This window comes from Squalius cephalus, assembly GCF_949319135.1.
Source record: "Squalius cephalus genome assembly, chromosome: 8".
Lineage (NCBI taxonomy): Eukaryota > Metazoa > Chordata > Actinopteri > Cypriniformes > Leuciscidae > Squalius > Squalius cephalus.
In genome coordinates this window covers 4,335,652-4,363,566 of record NC_137129.1, presented here as the reverse complement: position 1 = coordinate 4,363,566, position 27,915 = coordinate 4,335,652, and the positions used below count along the sequence as shown (strand labels likewise).

The following is a 27,915-nucleotide window of genomic DNA, read 5'->3' as shown; positions in this document are numbered from 1 at the left end:
GTTTTTTTTTCTGTTTTCTTTTTCTTTCTTTCTTTCTTTTTTTTTTTTTTTTTTTTTTAACCAGATGCTGAAAAGCCTGTTTGGCGTCGCAAGACAGAAGAGCACCGAGATGACTAAAACCCCCGTCATTCATGCATAGTAGTTTTTTTTCACCCCATACAGACAGCCTCTGCTTTTAGGATGTTGCATGTCACGGAACGGTGTGTGCTCGAGTCGCGAGGAGCCTGAGGAGCGCGTGAGGAGCTCGAGCATCACAGCTGCAGCAGCGGAGCTCGTCGCCTCCCGGTGAGTGCGCGCGTCTGGCTTCACACACAACATTTGCATAGTCTTCCCCTGCGCCGCGGCGCATTTCACGAGGGTTTGTGTTTTCTACTGAAGGAATTTTTATTAACCTCATCGCTGCCATTCATTGAGCTCGCGATAGGTCACTCGCATTCAGCGCGCGCGCACACACTCCATATGTACATAGATTACACTCACCTACGCTCCACATCAGACATATTATTAGCTGCAGGTTGCCAATATTAAATATTTCTGACACGTACATTTCTTGTGCGATAAAATGCGTGGACAATATAAGATATTCGTTGGTGTGTGAAAGAAAATTGACCGTTTGATTACGAATATTTGGGGAACGTGTCGCTGTAAATGTTGTGCCCATTGACTGAGGAATACTGATCATAAGTGTGTTGACTGACGGCATGAATGCGCTGGGTGATTATTATGGGGAGACGACAGCCGCGCGCGCCGCCAATGACTGCACTTTTAATTAGTCTGGCTAATTATTCAGCCTACAGTGTTTCATTTAGAAGTGCTTTATTGGCATGATTGCTATACACTATAAAGATGCCAAAGCATCAGTGACAGAAAAAAATGTCTGTCATGTCATGATTTCAATATAGCTACAATATAAACTAATGTTTTTTATGTAGCATTGGCATTAAGACATGCCAATTAAGAAGTTTTTTTTTATTGAACTAATCTCCTGTCCAGTGTGGCCAATGCAGTGGCGCGTTGGCGCAAGTCTTTGGGCTCGCGCTGTGCGCGCGACGGTGACGCGAAGATGTTTATGTTGTGACAGGCGCGATTATTCACGGCGCACGCCAGGAACGCGCGTGTTGTTCTGCCCAAAACACGCACATGGTGGCATTACTGAAACGCGGAAATTTCTACTGACAATGGAATTGATTTCTGCGTATTAGTTTCTATATGTGCATGTTTTTTATTTTGGTCAAATAAGAGCTTGCACATCTGTGAGTATTGGGTTGAATAGGGAGTGGGGGCTGTCTGTGCATGTGTCCACCTGTCAGAGAGACTTATAGAGCTGGTCTCCATGGCAACCTTTATTCTGTAAAGGAAGCTTGGTTTCCCACAACAGCTGGAAACCTCTGATTGGCAGAGCTGAGAGACATTGCTGACCTTGGCCACAGCTAGAGTATCTCACACTGCACACACTTAGCAGGAAAACACGGCTTCACTCTCTTCCATCCACTTTCTCATTCCCTGCTGGCTGCTTTTTTGGAGAGATTTTCACCTCTGACCCTGGTTCCCCAGTCTAGGGAGGAAGGGGGAGGCATTGTGTTTCAGGCTGCTAAGTTTATCCGCATCAGTGTGTGTGTGTGTGTGTGTGGGAGAGAGAGAGAGAGAGACACACACACGAAGACAGAGAACTTGCGAGCAAGGATGATGATGGTGCGAGAGGAGGCGAGAGCGAGTAACTAGGGTTCTGTATACCTGACTGGTTTCTGTGTCTCTCAGTAATGAGCCAACTCTAACAAGAGACAGAACCAGCTCAATTATTAAAGAGTGAGAACGAACGAAAGAAAGATAGAATGGGAGGGGAGATAAACAAGGGAGAGTGGTGCTGAGAAACACATATGCATCACATAAACAACAGCTCATTGATGCTGTGAGAAACACAGAGCTCAAACACAACTGGAAATGATCCTTGCATTTGCTAGTTTTGAAACTCAAACCCATTTCATGTTAAGCACTTATTAACTAGGGGTTTGAATGAATGATGTACTGTATCACTAACTGGATCATTATTGGGAGATGTTACCACAAGCCACCTAAAAAGAAAAATGCAGCAACTTATATTCAAGCCATATACTTCATTTAGATCAACTGAGACCGTATGTTGCATATGCATTTGTATGCATTCTGCCCTGACATATGTCATTCTCTCTCTCTCTCTCTCGCTCTCTCCATTTCTCCCTCTCTCGACTCTCCCTTTCTCTCTCTCTCTCTCAGGTAACAAACTGCCTGGCTAAAGATTGCCATGGAAACATGCAGTTTGAGAGTGAGATGAGAAATGATTGAGAGAATCAATGTGTAAGGTAAGTGTGTGTTTTCTTTCCATACATCGTTTAGGTCACACAGGACAGCCTGTTCAAATATGCTCATTGTTTTCATTTATGTAGTTGAGGTACTTTCTGTTTCTATAACTACATGAAAGAAGGCTTCGATTCACCACACCTTATTGGGAAAAGTGAATGAAGCGTGTTCGAGACCTGTGCCAATCATTTTCTTTACAGTAACTTTCTTCTTTGTGCTCTTTTTTTGGCATGATTATAAGGCACCATTTTCTTATTCCAAATTTTAAATCAAATTCAGTTTCACAATTGTGGATTTTTATTCTATTCAGTTCGTGAAATAAAATAAAAAAACATAATAATGATCATTTCATCTAACAATATCCTTTACTATCTGAAATATGGGGATAAGTCTTGCGTCACGGATGCAAAATCTTTCAGTTGTCATTCAAGCTAAGATTTTAGGAGGATGGAGCATAATCCAACTGGAATATAAAATATGTGTTCAAATTTTAAATGCTTTTAAATAGTGTCAAATCGATTAATTGCGATGAATTGTATCTAACATAAAAGTTTGTGTGTGTGTATATATATATATATGAAGAGTTCAGATGCAAAAGCCTCTAAGTGCCATCTGAAATTTTTGTAAAGTTTGTATATTTAAGTTCAATAATTTCACTTAAATGGCAATGCAAATTACCTATTAATTGTCATTTAAGTCAAATTACTTCACTTAAATATACAAACTTTATAAAAATGATCATTCAAGAAGAAAATTTCAGATGCCACTCAGAGGCTTTTGCACAGTATACAGTGTACAGTATATATTCATTTACAAACTTTTATGTTAGGTTTGACAGCAGTAATTTTAAATTATTATTCATAAAGAGTATACACTTTTACATGAGCACGAGGGAACAGGGTGTTACAAATGTATAGGCTTAGTATATCGCTGTAGTTAGGATACTTTTTTTAAATTCAATAATTTTTAGTGGCTATGCTTTAATGACACTTTAAATAGAACAAATCTCACATTTCCTAATTGTTTTTCAAAATATACATTTCTATGTAATTCAGTCTTGACACATTTATTGTCACTAATGGGTTAAACGTATATCACCCGTATTATTAGATATAGGACATGTTGCAGGTGCCGCAGTTTTACTACTATATTATGATAAATCCTATTATTATCCTATAAATAATCTAAATTCAGCTCAATGGTTCAAAGAACAAAGCAGCCTCAAAGTTATGAGTGTGCATGGGCTGAATCTTGAGGAGGACAGGACATTCTTGAGAATCAAATGAATCAGTTCAGGGCTCATGCAGAAAACTGAAGATCCTCAATCCTGTCGGCTCACTCTGTTCCCCGTTTACTTCGCAGCGCTGCATCTTTCTCGTGATTATAAGGCATGGCGCTCTTTTAATGAAATCATAATCTTAATGAATTTACATCAGTGACCTCAGGTTTCCCGCACACGACTGTTGCTGTTGCTGTTGTTGTTGTTGTTGTTGTTGTTGTGTCAGTAAAACTCAGAACACCTGTTTGCCCACCAGGACACACCTGTACCGATACACACTCAGTTTGCTGACCGTAATTACATTATGCACACTGAAAATAAATAGAATAGATAGATAGATGGATGGATGGATGGACAGATTATAGATAGATAGATAGATAGATAGATAGATAGATAGATAGATAGATAGATAGATAGATAGATAGATAGATAGATAGATGGATGGATGGATGGATGGATGGATGGATGGATGGATGGATGGATGGATGGATGGACGGACTGACAGATTATAGATAGATAGATAGATAGATAGATAGATAGATGGATGGATGGATGGACAGATTATAGATAGATAGATAGATAGATAGATAGATAGATAGATAGATAGATAGATAGATAGATAGATAGATAGATGGATGGATGGATGGATGGATGGACGGACTGACAGATTATAGATGGATAGATAGATAGATAGATAGATAGATAGATAGATAGATAGATAGATAGATAGATAGATAGATAGATGGATGGATGGATGGATGGATGGATGGATGGATGGATGGATGGATGGATGGACGGACAGACAGATGGATGGACTGACAGATTATAGATAGATAGATAGATAGATAGATAGATAGATAGATAGATAGATAGATAGATAGATAGATAGATAGATAGATGGATGGATGGATGGATGGATGGATGGATGGATGGACTGACAGATGATAGATAGATAGATAGATAGATAGATAGATAGATAGATAGATAGATAGATAGATAGATAGATAGATGGATGGATGGATGGATGGACTGACAGATTATAGATAGATAGATAGATAGATAGATAGATAGATAGATAGATAGATAGATAGATAGATAGATAGATAGATAGATATATAGATAGATAGATAGATAGATAGATTGATGGCTGAGAGTAACTAAACTAATTTGCTGTAGATGTTTTAAAATGAATAAAAATGCATGACAATGTGTTATAGAAATATGATAAAAATCATTAAAACAGGATATGAATGTGGTCCTGGGTGATTGATCAGATGTCTATCTCTCTATCTCTCCTTTCTCATTCTGTCTAATCTTTCTTTTTCCTATCTCTCCATCTCCTGTCTTTTCCTCACCTTCAGACTCTGTTGCAGACTCTCTCTCTCTCTCTCTCTCTCTCTCTCACCCTCCCCCTGTTTTTCCCTTTCCTGTTCTATCTCTCTCTTGCTCTCTCTCTCTCTCGCTCTCTCTCTCTCTCTTGCTCTCTCTCTCTCTCTCTCTCTCTCTCTCTCTCTCTCTCTCTCTCTCTCTCTCCTGGAAGTTAATGAGCCCAGCTCCCCCTGGGGAACACACACTTCCTCTGCCAGAGACAGAGGAGAGAGCGAGAGAGATTACACAGTGCAGAGAGAGTGAGCGAGAGGGAGAGAGAGACATAGCAGAAAGTGAGAGATGGTTGGGAAGAGGAGGGGTACTATGGGGAGATAAGGGAGGAAGGAGAAAGAGCGAGCAAGAGAGAGGGAGAAAGAGATAAAGAAACAGAAGAAAGTGAGAGAGTGGGGGGAAGAGCAGAGGTACTGAAGGCCGATAAGGGGAGAGAGAGAGAGAGAGAGAGAGAGAGAGAGAGAGAGAGAGAGAGAGAGAGAGAGAGAGAGAGAGAGAGAGAGAGAGAGAGAGAGAGAGAGAGAGAGAGAGAGAGAGAGAGTAGGAGGGAGTGGAATTTTCTGGATATGATGATAGAGGGAGTGTACAGCAGGCAGAAAGATGGATGAGTGCACTACACACTCCCATCCTGAATGAGAAGGAGAGATTTAGACCATGGAAACAGGGATTGAGAGCGAGCGAGAGAGAGAATGAGCTGTGCGGGCTAAAAAGAAACAGATGCTTTTGAATAAAGCCCCTGTGTGCGAGAAAGAGAGAAGTCAAGTCAAGGGAATATCTGCATATGTGCGCACTAGTGTGCGAGACGCAGACGGACAGAACGAGAGAGAGCGCGGATGTCTGTTTTTGAAGCAGGTCTTAACATGCTGTCAGTGTCTAGAGTTGGAATGTGCACAAGGCGGCCATTGTTGTTTAAACAGCCATCCAGCAGCCCTTCTCCTTGGCAACGGTCTCTGCAGTCTCCCACGGCAACAGTGGAACAGGGGTTCTGGGGGGGGGGGGGGGGGAGTCAGGAAGTCAGGGCCGCAGTGGAGAGGCCCCTCTACAAAACACTGGCCTCAAGGTCCAACTCAATATGTGCGAGTGTGTGTGTGTGGTGTACGCCCATATGTCTGTATGTGTAAGGTGTGTGTGTGTGTGTGTGTGTTGGAGTGCGAGAGAGAGCATTAGACACAATCCAGAGATGGATAGGAGGAGACGGGTTAGAGAGGTGCGGGTTCGTGCGCTGAGAGACACACCGGCTGTAAGTATGAGCTGATTGGTTGATGAGCTGTTTACTGAATATCTGACGGAAAGGGGAGATTAGGACATGGATAAACACAACGTGAGAAGCAGATAAATATGTGTTGGATTATGAGAGAGAGGGGGGGGGGGGGGGTGGACGGAGACAGGTGTGTGCATTAGGGATGAGCATTAGGAGAGGTCAGGGTTTTGCCCTGCTGGTAGATGTTGTAACTACACTCTGGTTATAAACAGCATGTTTTTTTCATTGACTGCCCGACACATTTTTAATTATAAAATTATAAAATGATTTTTTACCATGTCATAACAATGATATTGAGTAGTTTATGAGTAGAGATGCACGATTCTGGATAAATTGAGAATTTTTTTTTTTTTTTTTCCCAAACAGAGATCACAATTCTGAATAGACAACTAAACAAAATAATAACATGTAATTTACTAGAGGTTCTGACAAAATGTTAATTATAAAAATAAATCTTTAATTAATCTTTTTTTTTTTTATCGGTTTGAATCATTGACACATTTATGAGAGAGTCATTGAATCATCCATTCAAAAGATTCATTTAAAACTGCCGATTCATCCAAAACGAAACAAGTGAAGTATTTATGAGTGAGTCATTGAATCATTCATTCAAAAGATTCATTTAAAACTGACGATTCATCCAAAACGAAACAAGTGAAGTATTTATGAGTGAGTCATTGAATCATTCATTCAAAATGAATTTATGAACTCATAAATACTTCACTTGTTTCGTTATTGGATGAATCGGCAGTTTTAAATGAATCTTTTGAATGAATGATTCAATGACTCACTCATAAATACTTCACTTGTTTCGTTTTGGATGAATCGGCAGTTTTAAATGAATCTTTTGAATGAATGATTCAATGACAAATACATAGTCACTTGTCGCCACCTACTGGTGTAACGATACAATCGTTATTTGAAGCTCCATGTTACTTTCTATTTTGATCGCTACTGTAGACATCAGTGTTTATATCCGAACTATAAACTCTTATCTGTTACTTCTGTGACAATATGAATATTTGTAACACAGAAATAATGATACTGTGTGCTTACAAAGAGTGTAACTCTGGCTCAGAACACAGATCTGAAAGTTCGCTGTGATCGTACTCATCAAAGGTTTAATAGACAAAGCCGAATTGTCGTTTCATTTAGGAATGAAGTTGTGTTTGAATCGAGATCGAGATCTTTTAACGATTAATCGTGCAGCTCTAGTACAAAGAGCGTTCGTAGGCTCGTATTAAGTCATTACATTCTGCATTATTCATGAGGGGGAACACCCTCCTATCGATTTCCATCCAATCGCTGTTTTGACTGATACGTGATACTGTAAAACAGCAGAAAACCCTAATATGTACGGGGAAAGCAAACACCACGGTAAATTCAATATTATAAATTGATAATATTGCATAATAAACAATTTACAAGCAATATTTGAAAGGCCGGTCATTTTTGACAGGGAACACCAAAGGTGTTACAGGGTTTTTAACACAGTATTTAATCTACTCTAGTGACCCTCAGACATAAATAAGCACCGTTTAAGCGCACACACTCATGTAATGTATATACTGTATATGAAAATAATGAAGCTGTTACAGTAGTGCGTCTGATCATGGCACGATGGATTATTCAAGTAAACAAAAGATGATGATGAAAAATGGATATTCAAAGAAGAATGGACAGAAAAGTAACTGCCTTTATTCTCCTTTCTTAAAGGGGACATATCATGCTAAATCCACTTTTTTAGCCCTTAAATGCATTTTGTTGTATATTTGGAGTGTTTAGAAGTACAGAAAAGTTGATAAGTTATTCTCTTCAGGTGCTTCGTTGATATCTTTATATTCTGTTTTGGCCTTATTTTTCAACCTGTTTTTTTTTTGTTTTTTTTTAAGATACTTTATTCAACAATTGCACAGTTTACAGGAACGTTCATCTCCATTATAAAAATAACATATTGTGCAGTTTCCAACATTGCAGGTGTTTTATTCCAATTTTTCTGTTATCTATGACGTTTTGTGAACTATTACGTCACAGTATTTGCAGCGGAACTGCCAAATAAGGACATTGACTTCCAGCCCAACACTTTGAGCAATCCGCCATTTTGCAATTTTGTAGTCCAAGCTAAAAGATGCAGAAGTTACGAGAGGGTAAGTTAAAATGTTCGGTTGTTGGATGTAGTAACCCACACGCTTCATTACACCGTCTAATGTAGATGAACTGCCGCGCTTGTGACAGGGCGCATGTTTAACTGAAAGAACGAGCAGAGAGAGAGAGAGACCCGGTCGCGCACGCGCACTCTCTCTCTCTCTTCGGAGCCAGGCGAAAGTGTAAACAAGACACCGTCTCCAAACTAGACGCTGTCTTGCTCTCTCTCCCTCGCACATATTAATCAAAATAAATCGACACGGTGGTAAAAGGTCGGAAGACCAAAGTTTCATGTGTAAATACAGTAACACACCATTGCGATACATCCATATGAAGACGTTGTTCTGCAGGTTCGTCGTCTTCATTTTCATCTCGCTCCGGCTCCGACTCTGGCTCGAACATGTAAGGCTGGCTGGACAAGTCTTCCGTTGTTGACATTTTGTTAATAACGTGTGAATAAAAAGTTTCTGTGCCGCTAGATAATCGTATCTCTGCTATCAAACTACAAAAATGGCCGAACGGGGTGGAGTTGAACCGAGTGTCACCTCTGCATCCTGGAGAGGGGGCGGGGTATGAAGTGTCTCAATTGTATTTAAAGAGACCGCACCAAAACGAGTTGCTCTCAGACGCACATCAGAAAAGGGGTAGAAAAGGGGCCTGTGGAGCTATAATAATGAGGAATTCAGACCCAAGCATTGCAGTTCCGCTTTATATAGACTACAAATGTATGATTTATATGTAAAAAGGAATGATTTAAAAGCATGATATGTCTCCTTTAAGTGTGTTTTTAACCGATAGGTGACATTTATAGTAGTGAAAAATATGATGGGCTTTAGAAGATCCTTTAAATATTTGTCATTAGTTTTCTCGTATATTATTTTTATTGAGGTTTTCAAACATCAAAAACAAAAAATAACAAACAAAAAGACCCTTCATAAAACAGAAATCTGTGCAATGTGTAAAATGAAACAAAAGTACTATAGAAAAGGAAGACGTACACAAAGCCAACCTCTGTTACAAAGAGCAATCACAATAATTACAGAAAGTGATTATTACAGATCAGGAAAACATAAATAAATAATTAGTCCTTCTGGTTTGACAAAAAAGTAAAAACTGGTTCCCACATCTTATCGAATTTTGCAGGGTTTCCGGATATGGAGTATCTTATTCTTTCGAGATGTAACGTGTAACGTAGAGTCCAGTTATAGCCAGTCAGAAAAGAGGGGTCTAGTATTTTACTTCCACAAAAGCAAGATAACTTTCTTAGCTACAATCACACCATATTGACCATAGGTAACCGTACCTTTGGCCTAAGAGCTTGCAATGAGTCTTGACCAACCAAGAATTGCTATGAATGGGTCAGGAAATAAAGCACGTCATTAGTTTTCATAAGAACATAATTAGCTCTGAAACATTAAAATGCTCCGTTGCTGATATTTGTCAGCACTGTATAGTCTATCAAAACTTCTTTGATTTGTTCATGATATTCCCTAATGATAAAGAAGATGTTTGGGAGTGTCCTGAACTCTTTTGTCTGTCTTCATGCTCACATTTTAATGTCCGTTCATCTGCATCCAACATATTTTTATACACAAGAGTAAGCCATTTACTGTAAATGTGCAATACTTCAAATTCATTAGCTGCGGAAGAGCAGAAGATTAACAAAGTGCAGTAAACGGTTAGACTGTTTGCGCTACAAACCTGTGATTATGATTAAAAATAAACTAAGAATAGTGAGTGTGTTGTAGGTCTGTTTTCTCTTCCCACTCTCTTCCCTCTTACCTTTCCACAGCTTTCATACCAATTTATTGAGCATTTTCCATATCTCAAGTACGAAGGACCAGTGCTCTTCTGATTTACCTGTTTACACCTGGTATTAAAGGGGTGGTTGAATATGATTTCACTTTTCTAACTTTAGTTAGTGTGTAATGTTGCTGTTTGAGCATAAACAACATCTGCAAAGTTACGACGCTCAAAGTTCAAAGCAAAGGGAGATATTTTCATTAAAGAAATTGCTTTTTAAGGACTACAATTAACGGCTGGTAGGGACTACACGGCATTCCTCCCGGGTTAGTGACATCATTTACATAAACCCCGCCCCCGGGAACGTGATTTATAGATTATCAAGAGAGAATATGCTAATCAAGGACTACTAGAAGATAACTACAATAAGCTACATAAATTCATCAACTAACCATTCAGAAATGTTGTCTACATGTTGAGTCTCTCCATCTTTCTGACTTCGGTTTAAACATAAAAAGGCTAAAAGTTTGTCTGTGTGAGCTCTTAAAGCTCCGCCCCCTGTGCCGGGAGCAGCAGCTCATTTGCATTTAAAGGAACAGACACAAAAACGGTGCGTTTTTGCTCACCCTCAAAAATGGACAACTTTAACATGCTATTTAAAAATATCTGTGGGGTATTTTGAGCTAAAACTTCACACACACACACACTCTGGGGACATCAGACACTTATTTTACATCTTGTGAAAAGGGCATTATACCACCCCTTTAAGATGCGTTTTGGTTGATCGGATCACAAGTGGACGACTCTAAATACAGGTGTAAACGGGTCTAAAACGTTTTGAGCTTGTCCACTTTCCACCACTTCCAGAGGTAGTCGAAAACACAATCGACCGAATTGCGTTCGTAGTGTAAACTCTCATGTGGTCGAATGTGTTCAGACAGACACAAAAGACCGGCACATAACATTAAACATTACTGGAAGCGCTCTAGACAGACGGGATTTAAACTTTGTCGGCTGGAGACCCAAGTTTGGTGTGAAGATGAAAAACATACCTAGCACAATGTTCTCTCACCATTTCTGATTTCTAACACACACTCACAGCATTCGGCTGGTCTTGTGTCTGTCAGAGCAAAAAATAAAGCTGCTGCTCTCCGTATGTTTTTCCGTCGTCCCCGGGTCTGTTCATGTGAAAATTGTGTGAGCTTATGGATCAAAAGATCTGAAAAATCACGTACATTTACCCTCACCTCGAAGAAATCAGGACAGAAGTGGTTGAAAGTGGACAAAAGAGACGGATTTAAACACCAGGTGTAATGGGAATGTGTCTCCCTCGTCCACTTGTGATCCGATCCACCAAAACGCATCTTAATACCATGTAAACAAGGCCTAAATGGCCAAAATACACATGTGTACCGAACGCCCTGCCTCCTCTCACTTATAGCTGCTGTTCCAGCTGGTGTTGTGGTCATGTGACCAGGCGGAGGGGTGGGAGGTCAGGATGGGGTAGTGAGTCTCTGCTCCTCTTCAAATAACCTACTAGATGAGCGCAGGAAAATAAGGAAAGCGAAAAGTAACAAGAAAAGACAAGGAGTAGAAGTAAGATAGGTGTGTGTGTGCTGTGCGTGTGTGTTTTTGGCTGGGCCGAGTGTTGAACGCAGTCTCTGGTGATGAAGATTATAAGGAATTTCCTGCAGCTGGGGACAAGAGAGAGCGTTCGAGTAATAGAAAGTGAAAGAGGGAGCGAGTGAGAAAGGTGGAGAGGGGAGGAGGGAATGAGAGGTTACAGAGAAGGAAAAGGCAGAGACTCGGGAGATATTAAGAATGCAGATGAGAAGGAAGAAGAAGTGAGTTTGAGGATGAGGAATGATGGAGGCATTGAACACGAAGAAGGGAAAGCAGAAAGACAGGAAGAAGGAGGAAGTCGGCATGAAACGACAGTTGTGATAGTCTTTTCTTCCCTATTGCGTAACCCATAATGGGTGTAAAACAGACAGTTTTTAGTTAACTATTTATTAGTGTCTAATGAATTTTATGTCCATTTTAGTTACTTTTTTATTAGTATTTTTAACAGTATTGCGATGAGTTCAGTGAAAAATGTGGAAAACTCGTAAAAATTGTTCAAAAATGATATAAAATTCATACATTCATTGCCAATTACATTGGTAATGTTGCTGAAAATACAGCTTTGATCACAGGAATAAATGACAGTTTACAATATATTAAAAAAACAAAACTGTGATAAAATTTCACAATATTGCACAAAAAGTACATTTTTTCATAATTTATAAAATGATCCCCAATTTTTTAACTGTAGCCTATATTTATGATTAGTAGAGAACTTGCGTCGTTCCTCTCAAGCCACTTGTATTAAATTGAAACGCTATTTGTTTGACACATCGAGTTTCTTCTTACAGTTGAGCTTTACAAATCAATCACTTACAACATATTATATATTATAACAGTTAGAACATTGAAAGAAAGAGGGAGAAAAATATTACAAAATATATTTTTAGGCAAAGTGTGAGATTATTGAAATTCAGAGATTAGTGAAATATGTCTAACACATAATTTTTATCACACTTTATGAGTGTCATTCACACTTATACCTTCTTTTGTTTCTCTTAATAATACTTCAAAAATCATGTTTAATTGTGTGAAAAAAAAAAAAAAAAAAAAAAAAAAAAAAAATATATATATATATATATATATATATATATATATATATATATATATATATATATATATATATTATAAAGACAGTGTAAATAGGTCTAGCTGTCTTAATATACAGAACATTAGGGGATCATCATGTTTTGGGCTCTTTAGCACTAAAAAGTTAGTAAACCGCTGCCTAGTGAGGTTCCAGTTGGGATGCTGACTATGTAGGCAGAGAGGCAGCTGACTAGGTTTGTGTGCTATTGTAACAGAGCTAGTGTGTGTGTGTGTGTGTGTGTGTGTGTGTGTGTGTGATGACAGCTGTGTTTCTGCAGAGTGTCACTGGAGTGTCTCTGTGGATCTTATGACCCACTTCTACCTCTCTCTCTCTAACTCTCTCTCTATCTCTCTCTCCCTTCTTTCCATTCCTTCTCTCTCTTTCTCTCCACTCTAAGCTTTCTCCTCCTGTCTTGTTCTAACTTTCTGTCTCTCTGTCTCTCTCTCTCTCTCTCTCTCTCTCTGTCACTCGCTCTCACACACTGTCGGGGCTGCTGCCTGTATCTTAGCAACAACTGCACTCTCATTTGAACTCAGTGAGTGCTTTTCCCTAACACACCCACTGACACACAGACACACACTTCTGTAAACACACACACACACACACACACACACACACACACACACACACACACACACACACACACACACCCCTTATTACTTGTGTAAACAGACACAAATCCCAGCACAAACATTTGTGCAAACATACTTGCACATCTCAAAAAAGTTGGATGTGAGATACAGACCAGACAATGCATGTACAGTACGTGTCCATGAGTCCGTCTCTGTGAAAAAAAAAAAAGGTTCAGCTGAGTTCAGTATAGAGAGAATCATTTAGAAAGAACCCTTTATGGCAAAAAGCTTCTAAGCAGAATTGTCTTAAATTATTGTATAATACTTGCCATGTTTAATAGGTTATTTAAATTTTTCTTGTGATAAAGTATTTTTGCAAGCAGTTTTAATTCATAAAATTCATAAAACTAAATCCATACAGATAATAGATAACGGATAATCTGATCCCATGATGGAACCCCTGAAAGGTTCTATGAAGCGCCTGACGGAACCTTTAAGGTTCTATATAGAACCCTTCCTTCCAAGAGTGTCTTCCAATCGCTGCGTCATTCAGCTTTTGCTGTATCTGTATGCCATAATCTATTTATTACAGTTCAGATGAGAAAAAGCACAATTGCACTATATTTAGGGTGTATCTTTGCTTATTTATATGATTTACATGTTGCTTGTTGAGTCTTCATGTCTGATGCATTTTGCTTTCCGGTCGTCTGTGATTGGTTTCATGACAATTTCATGAGATCTAAAACAAATAACATTCTGAGCATTCAAATCTTGTTGCAGGATGAGTCAACAGATAATCTTATTTTGTGCCGTGGGATTTGTTTACAGCATGGCTGGTTTTTGGACAGGTGGGCATCAATGTGGATTTTCATGTCTGTCATTTGGACAGTGAATCTAAAGACAGCTCTGTGATTGGCTAAACGTTAGCAGCTGTTTGGGTCTCCTGGGGAGCATTGCAGCAGTTAAAAGGATTGGAGAAAGAGACAAAAACGTGTGTGGAGAATCGAAAGCGCAGTAGTGGAGGGAGGCGAAGAGAGCGGCTGCAGTGAGAGAAGTTAAACGCATTCTCATTCACATACAAAAGAAAGGGTGAGCGGCAGAGAGGGTTTGAGGCATGGATTATCTTCATGTAGAGAATATAATTAATAACTAGTACACAAAGCAAAAACAAATCTGAGATCAAATTGTGTGTAAACCACTGAAGTTACACTGTCCAAAAGCAACATCAGCGCATAATGTTTCACAGTTGCTTTTGTCTCCTTTAAGCTCATTGTTGACTGAGGATTTGCTGATTGTTTGAGTGAAAAGATTGTGATTATTATTTTGTTACTTGTAATAATATTTATAGCCAATCAACAGAAAATAGGGATGCATCGATATAGCAGATAATATGTTTAATGATCTATTAAATTATAACCAATCATAATGATCACAGTCTGAATTTAGGCATGTATGAAAAAGGCATATTCATTTTGAGATTTGATTAGGATTACAATTGAACGGTGTTATTAAATTATTATTGTTTTAAAATATTGACTTTAAGTGAGCGTTATATGACGGCAAATGTCATATATAAATAATGGAAATGAACATGCACAATTAAATATTCAATATTGACTGACAGCCATAAATACCAAATCTCTGTCAATATCCATTATGGTACTATTTTGGTATTATTTTTGAGCAGTCTTAAAAATGTGACTTTTAATAGATATTACACTGAAAAAAAAAATGGTGTAGAAATTGCTAGTTAAAGTTCATAAACAATTACAAAGAAATGGCAAAGTAAAGTTAAACATGACATTTTAAAACAGAAAAACTGATTTAAAAAAACAACAACTTTTTTTGAATGCATCCCATTAGAAGCAAAATATTAAAAAATTATATTGCTTCGTGTTCCTTTCACCGTTAACCTGTAAATCGTGCAAAGATCAGGACTCCTCTTTTCAGTAATCTAACACACGCCACTAGGTTTAGAAAGAGTGAAAGCCACATTTAATTAGTACACAGAGCAGACCACTGCTAACCTCTCTCTCTCTCTCTCTCTCTCTCTCTTCACACACACTCATTCGCTGACTTAATCCAGCTCACTAGTCTGTCCTGGCAGGCAAATATGTGATGGTGCCAGAACTGTGAGAGAAGAGTAGGAGAAGCTCCAGACATTCAATCTCTCTCTCTCTCTCTCTCTCTCTAACGCTTAGGAGAAGGAATGTGTGTGAATATCTGAGGGACTCTGTGTGTGTGTGTGTGTGTGTGCGTGACTGTAATTAAAGTGCTGTTCTGCAGTTGTGCTTGTTCCTGTCTTCTGTGAGACTGATGCTTAATTAATGAGCGGTATTAATTAGAGAAAGAGAAGGAGAGAGGGAGGAGGAGACAGAAAGCAAATTTAAAGTGTGAGAGAATTAAAGAGATGCAATTTAAGGGTGAAGTAGCAGATCTAAAAGCTATATTTGTTTGTGTGCGAAACCTTGTGCGACCCTCGGACAACATCATCTGGTTCAGGATGCAGATACACACGCCTGAGGTTTAAGACAAAAACACACATGCTTGCTAATGTGATTGATTTGCTTCGCTATATGGACTATTGATTCAAGTAGTTGGAATTACAACTTAAAGGGATAGTTCAACAAATAAGTGAAAATCCTGTCATCGTTTTCTTACCCTCATGTCATTCCAACGCCATGAGACTTTCATTCATCTTCAAAACACAAATGAAGATATTTTTATTTCCTCCATTGAAAGACTTCAAAACGTTCATATGAATCGAGCATTTAATCTATGTCTTCTGAAGAGACATAATCGCTTTATATGATGAACAGATTTAATTGAATAAATTAAACCGCTCGATTCATATGGATTTATTTTACAGTCTCTTTCTGAACGTTTTGAACTGCGTGAATAGACTTTGAATGGAAGGACAGAAATCTCTCAGATTTCATTGCAAGTATCTCCATTTGTGTTTCAAGGATGAACGGACGTCTTGTGGGATTGGAACCGGTGAGCGTCATCATTTACTCACAATCGTGTCATTCCAGATCTGACATTCTTTCCTCTGCGAAACACAAGAAAATATTTTGAAAAATTTGTGTTTGAACATTGAAAGCCATGCTAGTTTGGACTGACATGAGGGTGAGTAAATGATGACAGAATTTTAACCCTTGTGTTATGTTGGAATTCTGTGCACTCCCCTTATGGTTCGGGTCAAATTGACCCTAATTGGATTCAATACAATTCCTCAAAAATCACACTATGAAAAACAACAAAGATTCAGGTACAAACTGTAAACTTTTAATATCAACATTTGTCAGATATTCCAAAAAATATATATCTGAAGATATGATTTAATGAAAATGTTTTTTAACCATTTTTTAAAACTGTTTTGTTTTGACAAAATTTGAATATAGATTTATATATATTTGCATATACTTTTTTTTTCTACTTTTTTTTTTTTTACTTTTTTTTGCTTAGAACATCATAACTGAACAATTAATCAATTAATCTGAGCTAATTTTTCCTGCTGTCTATGTCGAAGTCTCAAGATATTTCAGATATCTTGAATATATAAATGAGAGCTTATTTTATCTGTGTCTGTCAAAGATTTTCATTTGTAATTTGCAATTAATTCTGAACACCATGATTTAGCTTTTTCAAGTGTGTTTGGTTTGGGTTAGAGCACTTTTAGATACACTTACACTTTAGAAGTGGAGTTGATGCCCTGACATACATATCTGTACAGTTGCTTTTGAATAGCTGCCTATGATGGTCAAATTGACCTGCGAACATCACAAACGTAATAGTAATTTTGTTTGTATATGTCAAAAAAACAAACCACCAGCATGTTGAAACTTTGCATGCATGTTCATGATGATAAATGCGAAAAAGTCACAAAATATCAAGAAAAAAAAAAGGTTTAATATTATTTCAGGTAGCTTGAAAAAAATAATGATAGGTAATTTTAACCATCTGTGGCTGACAAAATATTTTTCTGTATTGAAATAAGTGTGGAAAACCTATTTTTTTAGCTTTATAAGGTAGTAAAAAAATAAAATAACAAAGTATAACCAAGAAATGTTATTATTTTGGGTCTGTACAGTTGCCTTAGAGCGTTAAAATATGCGGGTCAAATTGACCCGCGAACATCACGAACGTAATAGTAATTGTCAAAAAACACCAGCATGTTGAAACTTTGCATGCATGTTCATGATGATAAATGAGAAAAAGTCACAAAATGTCAAGAAAAAAAAAACATAGGTTAACCACTAGAAACTCTAAACGGGTCAAATTGACCCGCAACATAATACAAGGGTTAATGAACTTTTAGATTGTCTTGTGTTAGTTCATGAAATAGCACCAAATTATTTTTCCAAATAATACACCCAAATAATCTTCCAACGAAATCTTGGCACGGGAACAAATCAAAACATAAAAAGCTGATTAATTAATAAAATTTTAGCATTTTAATGTTCATAGTAATTAGTTTGTTCATTGAAGTTATTTAATCGAATCAGTTTGTTTTAAGTGAACTCATTTGTGATACATTGCAGGAATGCAATACAAAAATAAAATGCAGTATAAAATACTAAATAAACAGAAAGAAAATCAAATAACTGAGGAGGTCAGATAGCCAATAGATGCCAAGTCTGACAGTGATGTTCTTGTTTTTACTGTTCAATATGGTGTCAGAAAGACCTATAGCTGTAGTCAACATCACAAGATGTGATTTCACAACAGAATACTTCAGATATAGAAAAATCCTCTTCAACTGGCACACAGATTAAGTTGTCCTTCAAACTCAAGCTGCACCATCAATAGCCGTCCCAGTGTAAGTGTGTATGTTTAAAGAGGAGGGAATAGCAGCTAAAACACATCTCAACATGCTTCTGATGAGCAAGTCAGACCATTTTGGCTCAGCACATCATCGCTATGTTTACTGACAACAAAATGAAGCTTTCAAAGAGGAGAAGAGTCGAACACAAGAGAGTTCACTGATGTTTTGAACTGTTTTGTTTCCTTTGGCGCTGGATACTCTGAACATGTGCATGGTTTTAAGACGTCAGGCAAAGACTGGCGAGCACTTTAGAAAGAAGTGTCAGAAACTTGGTACTGAGCGAAGGTCATGGGCCTTCAAGCACACACACACACACACACACACAATAGTTGTTCTGAAGCAACCAGAAATGTGTTCAGATCTAAATCTCCCAGAAAACCTGAAAACAGTGAGCAGACAGTGTTGAAATCTGGGAGATTTAAAGCACAAGAAGATCAGGCCAAACTGGCAATACAGTCGTGTGGGAAGCTTATCCATGGCTCTGAACGCTGGATTGCTGCGATTTTGTTTGTGTCACAGAATATTAAGTGTGCAGGGAAAGTGCTGTTTTGTTTTCTAGGTGGAAGAAATAATTATGTGCATCAAAAGTTGTTTCTAGTAGTGAAATGAAGAGACTAAGTGCTTTTGTTAATTTTTTAGCAAAAATGTGAGTTTGTGTGTCTCTGTATCAGTGTCTTCAAGAATGTGTGGCAGCTTGTTCGGCACCATGTACTGTAGCACATGTTTCTGGTTCGCTTTCTCGCTCTCTTTCGGCACTTTCCTTATCGTTGCCAGTTAGTAATAAAAACCATGTGGAACAGACTGAGGGATGGATAGAAGTGTATTGTGTGTGAGAAAGTCCAGCCGCTGGACTTACTTGCATCACTACAATGTTTATTCCAAATGAAATGCTATTCTTAAAGGAATTGTTCATCTAAAATGAAATTTTTGTTATAATGTTTTCACCAAGAAAGATATTATATAGCTTTCGAAGACTGAACTGGATTTGTTTCTTGCACGGCAGTATATACAGCATCTACTTTTTATTACGCCAAAGATCTAATTTTGTGTTTCACAGATGGGTTGCAATGACATAGGAGTAAATTATATGACAGCTTTCCTTTTTGTTTGAAATATTCTCACTTGCATTTGTCTTTTCCCCCTCATTTTTCAGGATGTATTTTTTTTTCTTCTTCAGTCCATTCATATATTCTTTCATCCATCCATCTCTTTCCTGAACTCTCCACATCCCCTGCCTGTCGTCCCTTTGCTGCCCCCTGCTGCCATGTCCCAACTTCTTTGCATTGTTTATTAATTCTAGCCTTTTCTCAGAGGTCATATTTTGTGTGTAGCTCACTATTGTGTTTGGTATTTTTATGTGTATATAGGTTTTTGTTAGTGAGAGCTGAATAATATAGTCTTTTATTTAGATATTGCCTTTTAAATGTAACTATATTCCATATTTGTTTACTTGTTTAGTTACAATGTAGAGTATTTTAAAGCTCGTTTTCACATTTAATGTTACTTTATATCAATATACGTGGTAGCTGTCACGTATTCAAATAATGAGACATGACACATCCACAATGCAATGGCTGCTTTGGACATTTTTCAACATTTTTTTTTAGATGATGTTACTAATTCTCTCATTCCTCTTAATTCCAAAATTTTCTAAATCAGACTCTACACTAAAAAAATTAGAGTGCTAGTTTATCATTGCGAGAGATCACAGACAATAAACAGTGTGCTAGACTGTCTGTGAGCGACAGTTTTTTTTTTTCTTTGCACTAAAAGTTTATTAAATATGCTTTCAATTGTCAAGCGTAAAGCATGTAAAGCAGTTGCCTATCCACTGAGACATATGTCGTATTGCCATAGTGAGGCCTGCAATCTATTGCATTGGAAAGGAAAACTATGTAACCATGGTTACCGTTCCACTCATATTCAATTGCCATGGTTACAACTGTTCTCTAACTGTATTGCCATAGTGACAAGTGTCCTTTCGCCCACAGGGATAACACAAAGCATGGCCACAGCAGCAGACATGGTAAGAACAACTGCAGTTATTTCAGTAGCATGTTGTACAGCAATTGTTTTCAATTCTCAACTGTATGTCTTTTTTTGTGTGTTTTGTAACCTTTTCCCTAGGAAATAACTGCACTCCTGAAAAAACTCGGACTGTGTGAAGTCTGATGGTCCAATTCATTCTGTCCAAGTATAACATCGTGAGAGGAAAGAGATCAAACATCTTACCTTCTGAACTGGACCCAGCTTACAGTTAAACCTAACACTGAACCGTCACTGACACATATACATAAATACGGAGATCCTGATCTGCAATTTTGGGGGTAATGAGCCGTCTGTCAGGTCGCCTGCGCTCTGGAGGTGTTCGCTTGACTTGTGAGGCACTGGCTGACAAAGACTGCAGTGATGATGAGGGCCCCTCTCTATGGGAGGGGGATGAAGAGCCTGTGGGCACATCTGTAGGACCCACCGATACCACTCCAGCCAGCTCACTACATTACAGCTTTTATTCACCTCCCTCTTTAGCTAATGGTCTGCGGAACCATGAAGAGCAACTTCAACGTAGGGCAAGGAGACGTCGGCAGACAGAATATGTGGAGCAAGGAATGCACATTCAGCAAAACACACAACCACACATGCACACTCCCCAACACTCACAGTCAAGCACACACATGCAGCCGCATACACACATTCCAATGGATACACATATGTGGATGGACACAAGCATGCTAACACACAAGCGCACACCCACAGACACTGGCTCCTCACTTGTAGAGCAGGACCCCTCCCTTATTCCCGAAGACTTGTCTTTACCTTCAAAGACTGAAACACGTAATGTACAAGTTCAGTCTGCCCCTTTGTTACATACCACTCCTCCCCCAAAGACTCCTCAGTCACCTCCTCAGTACAACCCTTCCTCTTTACCTAAGGAGGAGACAGAACTTAACTCAACATGTAAGCCAGAAATGGATTGCACCACTGACCCAGACCAAGTTTGTATAACAGGCCAATCCACTGTCGTGACCTCTGTGGAGGCTGAAAGGAAGTACACCCTACGGAGCTCTGGCCGACCACGTTTCCCCTGCCACCTTCGAAAATCGTCCCGATTACGTAGAGCTGCTGAGGAAAATATGTTCAAAAGGGAATTGGACCAACAGGATGAAGAAGAAGAGGAGAATAGAGACTGGAGAACGGAGGAAATAAGGCCGATAGAGGAGCATCCCCAAGAGGTGTGTGCTGCTGCCTCATCATTTGAGGTTTTACCATCGCCAGATATATCAGCAAGTGTTACACCAAATCATAGCTTGAGGACATCAGAAGGAGAGGGCATTGTCACTCACCATGCAGTTAGAGGGAAGCGACAGGGACGTTATTCAGGTGTGAGAAGGATTGTGGTTAAAGTAGCCAGAATACCTGTTCATATGAGCCGACGACAGAAAAGCTACAAGATTTCATCCCTGGAGCCAGTGTGTGCTGCTCTCCATGGAGAAGGGGTCACAACAGGAGAGAAACCTGAGGGGGGTGTCGGAGGTGAGCCAGGAGCAAATGTTTCCAGAGAGCCAACCGCACTTCTCCGCATGAAAAACAATGGAAAGAGTGTGATGGTAATGTTTCCACCGGGAGAGCTTCCTGTAATCTTGAAGCGGCGCAGGGGACGCCCCCCAAAACAGGCATTACCAGGACAGCCTGACATGCATGAGACCAGAGCAGGAGCAGCCAGTGCAGCAGAGCCCAAAAAAATTCGAAGGCGGCGAACAGTAAAGCTACCATCTCCACAGCCCTCATATGTTAACGACACCAATGATGTTAAAGTAGAATATGCAGATGTCCTTTCCAAATTGGCCTTCTTGAACAGACAGCCTCCCAGCACAGGCCGCTGCTCCCCTCCACGCTGCTGGACCCCAACAGAGCCTGAGACTTTCCACATACCACCAGAAAATCCATCCCTTTCCACTCTTTTGCACCGTCTCACAGGATTTCGCAGAAGAGGTGGCCGTGCAGGCTGTATGGGGAGTAGAGGAGGGGGAGCAGCTGGATCCTCTGATTCTTTTAAGAGGTCATTCAGTGACTTCTTTGAAACAATTGGCAAAAAGCGTAAGGTCCCCGCATCTGAACCAGGAACTCCTCGGAAAAGAGGCAAGGGTGTCGCTGGGGGAATAAGCAGGGCAGCTTTAGGTGACTCTGTACAAGGTGAGAAGGTTAGAAAACGGCGGGCACGAAAGAATGGGGCTTCAAAAAATTGCGCAGGTGCCCAAGAGCATGACTGGCAAAATGAGAACAGTAGTTGGATAGGGAAAGGTGACAGAGACATTCATGAGAAAGCAAGTAGTTATCAGAGTCCTTGCTCCCCTCGTGGAAGTTTTCAAAGCAGTGAGGCTAGTAAGGGTGGGATGTACCACAGCCCCGGTATGAGAGGGGTGTGCAGTGGAGAAGAGTCTCAGGGAATGTTTGCAGGATATTTTCGCTCTCTACTTGATTCTGATGACTCCTCTGACCTGCTAGACATTTCCATGTCCAGCCCTGCTGGACGCCAGGAAGGCCGTAAACTCACCCCAGGATATGAGGGTGGCAGCCCTGGTGCAGCGCATCGTTGGTCTCCTGCCTTCCCTAAAAGAAGTCCTAAAGGAGCAGCCTGTCTTGGGGAAGGGGCGCCATTACCCTCACCCCAAACTCAAGGCAGCTCGGCAACTAAACCCTCATATTCATTCAGTGTCTCACAGACTTCTCCAACTCCATCCTTCCCTAAATCCCCTGCACTCTTGCTTTCCCGTTCACCCAGCTCTCCACATCCCTCTGGAGGTTTTCCTCAATATCCACCTAGTTATAGTGCTGGGGTTCCTCAAGGAGGAAGTATTTACCCCCTCCCTCAACAGCAGCAGCAACAGCAAAGGCCAAGTGACTGTAGCTTTACATATGGTACAAAAACTCCCTCTGTTCCCTCTGCACAGTGTCAGATGAGTTATTCCAACTACCAGGGTTCTGCCAAGCGCAATTATAGTGGATATCCAGGCCCACCCCATTCAAACATACAGCGAGGGGACTCTGGCGCAACCTCACCAGGTGGAAGTTATATGTCAATGACAAAGTCTAGCCCCTATTCCTTATCCTCTTCCCCGCCTGAGGGTTGCAGACAGTACACCTCTACAGCTCAGTGGGGATACAGGCAAGGGGGAAATAACTGGGGTAGTGATGCATATGGTACTCAACAGTTTCATGGTTACTCTGATTATGGTGTAGCTGGAACTGGATCAGAATCCAAAGACATTCTGGACATCTCAAACTACACACCCCAAAAAGCCAAACAGCGTCCCTGCCTTGACACACTCTCTGAATCCTCCTCAGACTCTTCTCACACTGGTGGTGGAGGAGGGATGAGTGTTGTGGGTGGACCATTTCGCCCAAGGGATGTTCCTATGCCTGAGGGTCAGTCTAGCCTTTCAAGCCTGGAGAAGCTAATGCTTGACTGGAATGAGAATTCGGCCGGCCCTTCTTACAACTGGAGTCAGAATGTACTATTCCAAGGGGGGGCCAAACCAGGCCGTGGGCGAAGGAAAAAGTCTGAGACACACAATGAGAAGGAAGCATGCTCTGTTCCCCCAGGTTCACCTGCCAGCCCTCCTATGCAAGGAGGACCAAAACGGAGTGCTACAGGTGGTAGACAGCCCAGGGGATCAAGAGGCAGGGGAGGATACTCTCCTTGCCAAAGAGATCGTCCCCCACCAAAAACCAAATCTCAAAAGCCTTCAACCCCATCAGGGTCAGGGCACATGAGTTCGGGGGGTCTGTACCAAGAAGCATTGGACTACTACAGTGGAGATAGTAGTAGCCTATCACCTCTCAGCCATGCCCCAGAGTCCTGTGAATACCCCTCTCCATATTCTGTCCACACTTCTACTCCCTCCTCAGATGAGAGATTTGCTCATGTCTTTCCTCCGGACTCTGCCTCTGTGTCCCCCAGTTTATCAAATCAGTCAGATGCCCTAAAGCAGTACCCTAAACCTGGTCCTCCCTCACAGACTTATGGGCATGCTGCCAGGACTTTTAGCCCAACCCTCTCCCCAACCCCTCGGCTCTTGCCGCAGTGTGGTTCTGCCATGAGTCCGCATCGGGTCCCAAAAGAGCAGTTCTCCCAGTATGATTCCCCAAGTTACAGTGGCTCTCCCTGCTGGTATGGGCAAGGAGGAAGTGTCGCTGGCAGCCCCCAAAATTATGAGGAACAGCGACCACCAGCAGTCTCTTTGCCCTCCCACAAACGGGACATGTCATTGATGGTCTCTGGGATGAGAGTTACATCCCATTCATCTTACCCTTCCCCTTTACAAAGAGGTCCTTCCATGTCAACTTGTGTGAGTGGGACTCTGGACTCTTCCCCTCAGCATGATGAGATGGCTTACCATGGTAACTTGGACAACTATGCACCTGTTGGACACCGTTATGCACCCCAAACAGCCCGGGGAGGGGTACTCTGCCAGCTTCTTGACCAGCCGAGCGATGAAGGCTTCACCGTCACCAGCCTGTAGTTGGATTTATCATGCCATCGCTGAAGAGGTACGACATTAATACTGGTAAATAGTTAAGATGAAAGCAGTATGAAGTAAATGCTTTAATGCTACCACAGTCTATATTGTGATACAAGTTTATGTCATTATGTATTGAGACTAATCCTCATTTGATTTTCTTTTTTCTTTCTTGACAGATGAAATGGACAGTACCCTTTTCATATTTTTAATCTTTTTTAAAGGATAAGCTTTGGAAGACACTTACTGAGTTAGACTGAAGAGTTTCAGAGCTATGGACTAAATAAAGACTTCTCCAGCAGTGACAATCAAGATCCAAATTCACACACACATGGACAGACACAGAAACACATGCACGAACACAAAACATTCACATACTTGCATATACTTTTCATACGCCGACTTGCAACTGCAAATGCACGCACAAAAAGTCTTGCAAACTAATATTGCTACACAGCTTGGGCTAGGGACTTATTAAACAAAGAATGGAAACTACTTGTATCACGTTGAAACCAATTTGATGAAATGCAGGGAACAACCTTGTCCCTTTCTTTTACAGTGCAACCGTGCAATTGTGATTCAAACATTCTCACATTTCAGTGATGCCCAAAAACCCAACCAATGTGCGAGACCACACAAAAGGTTTTTGTCTACATCCTGAACTTGCTCCCTTTTTGTCTGTTTCAGTCTCAAAGCCTCCTCTTGATTTTGTCTCTGGGGAGATTACTTAATCCTAAAGGTCCACTTCCTTCAGCATCTATGAATGGTGACTGCACAAACTCTGCCCTCTTCTCACTCTTAAGTTCAACATTTTTAAAACAAAACAAAAACAGCATTTGTATATAAGCTACTCAAAGGGTTCAATCACTTGAGGAGCTCACTGCTATGAAAACCACCAAATCTCCTGCTGAAAGAGATATGGTAAAGCAGCAATGTCATGACAGTGTTGTGGAACTGCTGTAAGAACACATGAGGGAAATACCAGTTTTATGTGGCTTTAAATTGTTCAGCTTGGGTTTGTGCAAGTACAGTTTAAGTAATCTTTTTTATCAGTGGCCTGGTCTGGTTCCACAGGAATGTGTCCAAATTTGATCCCTTCAACCTCTGGATCTGCAGCATGGTCACTTTGTGCCCAACATCCAACTCTCATTTGTGTGTTTTTATCATAACAGGAGGACAGACACCCATGCACTGCCCCTGACAGATGCTGTCCTTGTCAAGATGTTTTGAGGCCAGGGTACTTTCTACCCTGGATATGATGGCCTGAAGCTCAGGGTGTGGACAATGCATATTCTCCTCCTCTTTTTCTTTCATCCCTTTGTTCGTATTTCTTGTGGTCCGCTGTGTCGTACAGTGATTTTTTGTGATGAAATATTGTATCTGTCTGTTCCATATACTGTATCTGAGGTGAAAATATTTAAATACACATTCTGTTCTGATCATTGTTTAATTTTGTCCTGCCTCTCCTCTGTGGTTGGGGAAATACGATGAAAATGAAATGAGGTCCATTGGTGGCCATGCAGGAAAATAAAAATACAATGGATATTAACCTGCAGTTATTATCACCTTTACTAAGGCTTGTCAGATCTCATTCAGATGAGTGTCCAAATACTTTTTTTTATGATAAAAAGTACATTTTAATTAATGCCTTAAATGGTTTACTATCGATATAATGTATGTATATGCGTGCAGCATGAGAATGATCAAACTGGATGGTTCATTATAATGTTGTAATTCCAAACATTTCTTTCTGAAATGGTATCGAAACAGTTCTTTTTGTGCGAGTGGTTTTGGTGCCTCTTTTGCATTCCGGCCGTGCAGCGTTACTCAGGCATTTTGGAACGAGGCAATTGTGCTTTTGTCGACAGACATTCCAACAGGAGCTCAGATGAGTTCAGGTGAGGACATGAACAGATTTTAGAGAAATGAAGCAAATATTTTATGGGAATTATGAAATTTATGGAAAGTAAGTAATCTGAGTGAAGGAGACCATGAGAATAGTGTGCATTTTTCATTGATTAGTTTGTATGTGTGTAGTATTGGAGTGTGTGTGTGTGTGTGTGTGTGTGTGTGTGTGTGTGTGTGTGTGTGTGTGGTGTGGGGATGAGAAATGTAATTGCACTGCCCCACTGTGTTGAGAATGTGAAAATATTGGACAATTATGTCAGTTGTCTCCAACACACCAACCCAACGCATCTAAAGGCAAACGTTCGGCTTATCGTCTAATATAATATTGTAGGCCTTCATGGATGCTGAAAGAGCATCTAGCACATGAAAAGAAAGAAAAAGACTTAATCTGTTCACTACCCCGTTCTCTGTGTTCTCTATTTGAGTTGTTTGATAGTTTTGTTGCCACTGTCTGGCTGCAGTTGTGCACTCCTGTCTCTTGGTTATCGCTTATAATATCAATATATATGCATATGCAACACAAATGTCCTTTGCAGCACCTGGAAAATACAATATAACATGCATCAGGTTGACAATTTATTATATATTATTTAATTGTCCATGTGCATTTGTATAAATACAAAAAAAGTTTAAAGTAAGGTAAAATAAAAACTTAAAGTTGGCTGTTTGTCATTCTAACATGCAATCAAGCCAACATCGTCATAAAACATTGCCAATATCAGATATGCATTTACCTTTTAAATTAAATTAATATCCACCTTCTGTGCAAACCAGTGCTTTACCCAATAGAATTTTTTTATTTTATTATTTTGCAATTATTCTCCCCATATTTTGGACCTAATAATAATATTTTACAATTGTTAAGGTCACAAACAGATTTTAGAAATGTACAAATACAACAATAGTGTCATTTTTAAATAAAAAAACCCTGATAGTTTAAGCAACAAATTTGCAATTTGATTTAAGGTTCAGTAGGACTTTGCAATCACCACTGAGATTGTCATACATGCACAATGTTAATAGGCCCTTAAAAATAAACTCCTGATGCTCAACCAGACGTCCCCTGATTTAGCTCAGCAAGTAGCCCATTTGTAATTGTTCATTAAGAAACATTTATTGTTTATTAAGGAACTAGCAAAAGCAGTAAGAGAAAGTTTTTAATGGGAAAGAGAAAATACTCCTGACTAGCAAGTCAATTTTAATGATTTGTTTGTGTTTTCTGGTGTAT

General features: G+C 39.8%; 1 protein-coding gene across 2 annotated transcripts; it reads left to right on the top strand.

Annotated features, from left to right (window-relative positions):
• The first annotated feature begins 58 nt into the window (after positions 1-58).
• ahdc1 (AT hook, DNA binding motif, containing 1) lies at positions 59-26,325 on the top strand. 2 transcript variants are annotated; one of them, XM_079879330.1, is made up of 5 exons: positions 59-285; positions 2,254-2,339; positions 20,250-20,284; positions 20,386-24,810; positions 24,959-26,325. In XM_079879330.1, the coding sequence occupies exon 4, from the start codon at positions 20,589-20,591 to the stop codon at positions 24,780-24,782; it is 4,194 nt and encodes a 1,397-aa protein (XP_079735456.1). In that variant the 5' UTR covers positions 59-285; positions 2,254-2,339; positions 20,250-20,284; positions 20,386-20,588; the 3' UTR covers positions 24,783-24,810; positions 24,959-26,325. The 2 variants fall into 2 exon arrangements, with proteins under 2 accessions (XP_079735456.1, XP_079735457.1); XM_079879331.1 differs by having other exon boundaries at positions 20,386-24,827; positions 24,959-26,227.
• Positions 26,326-27,915: the final 1,590 nt, after the last annotated feature.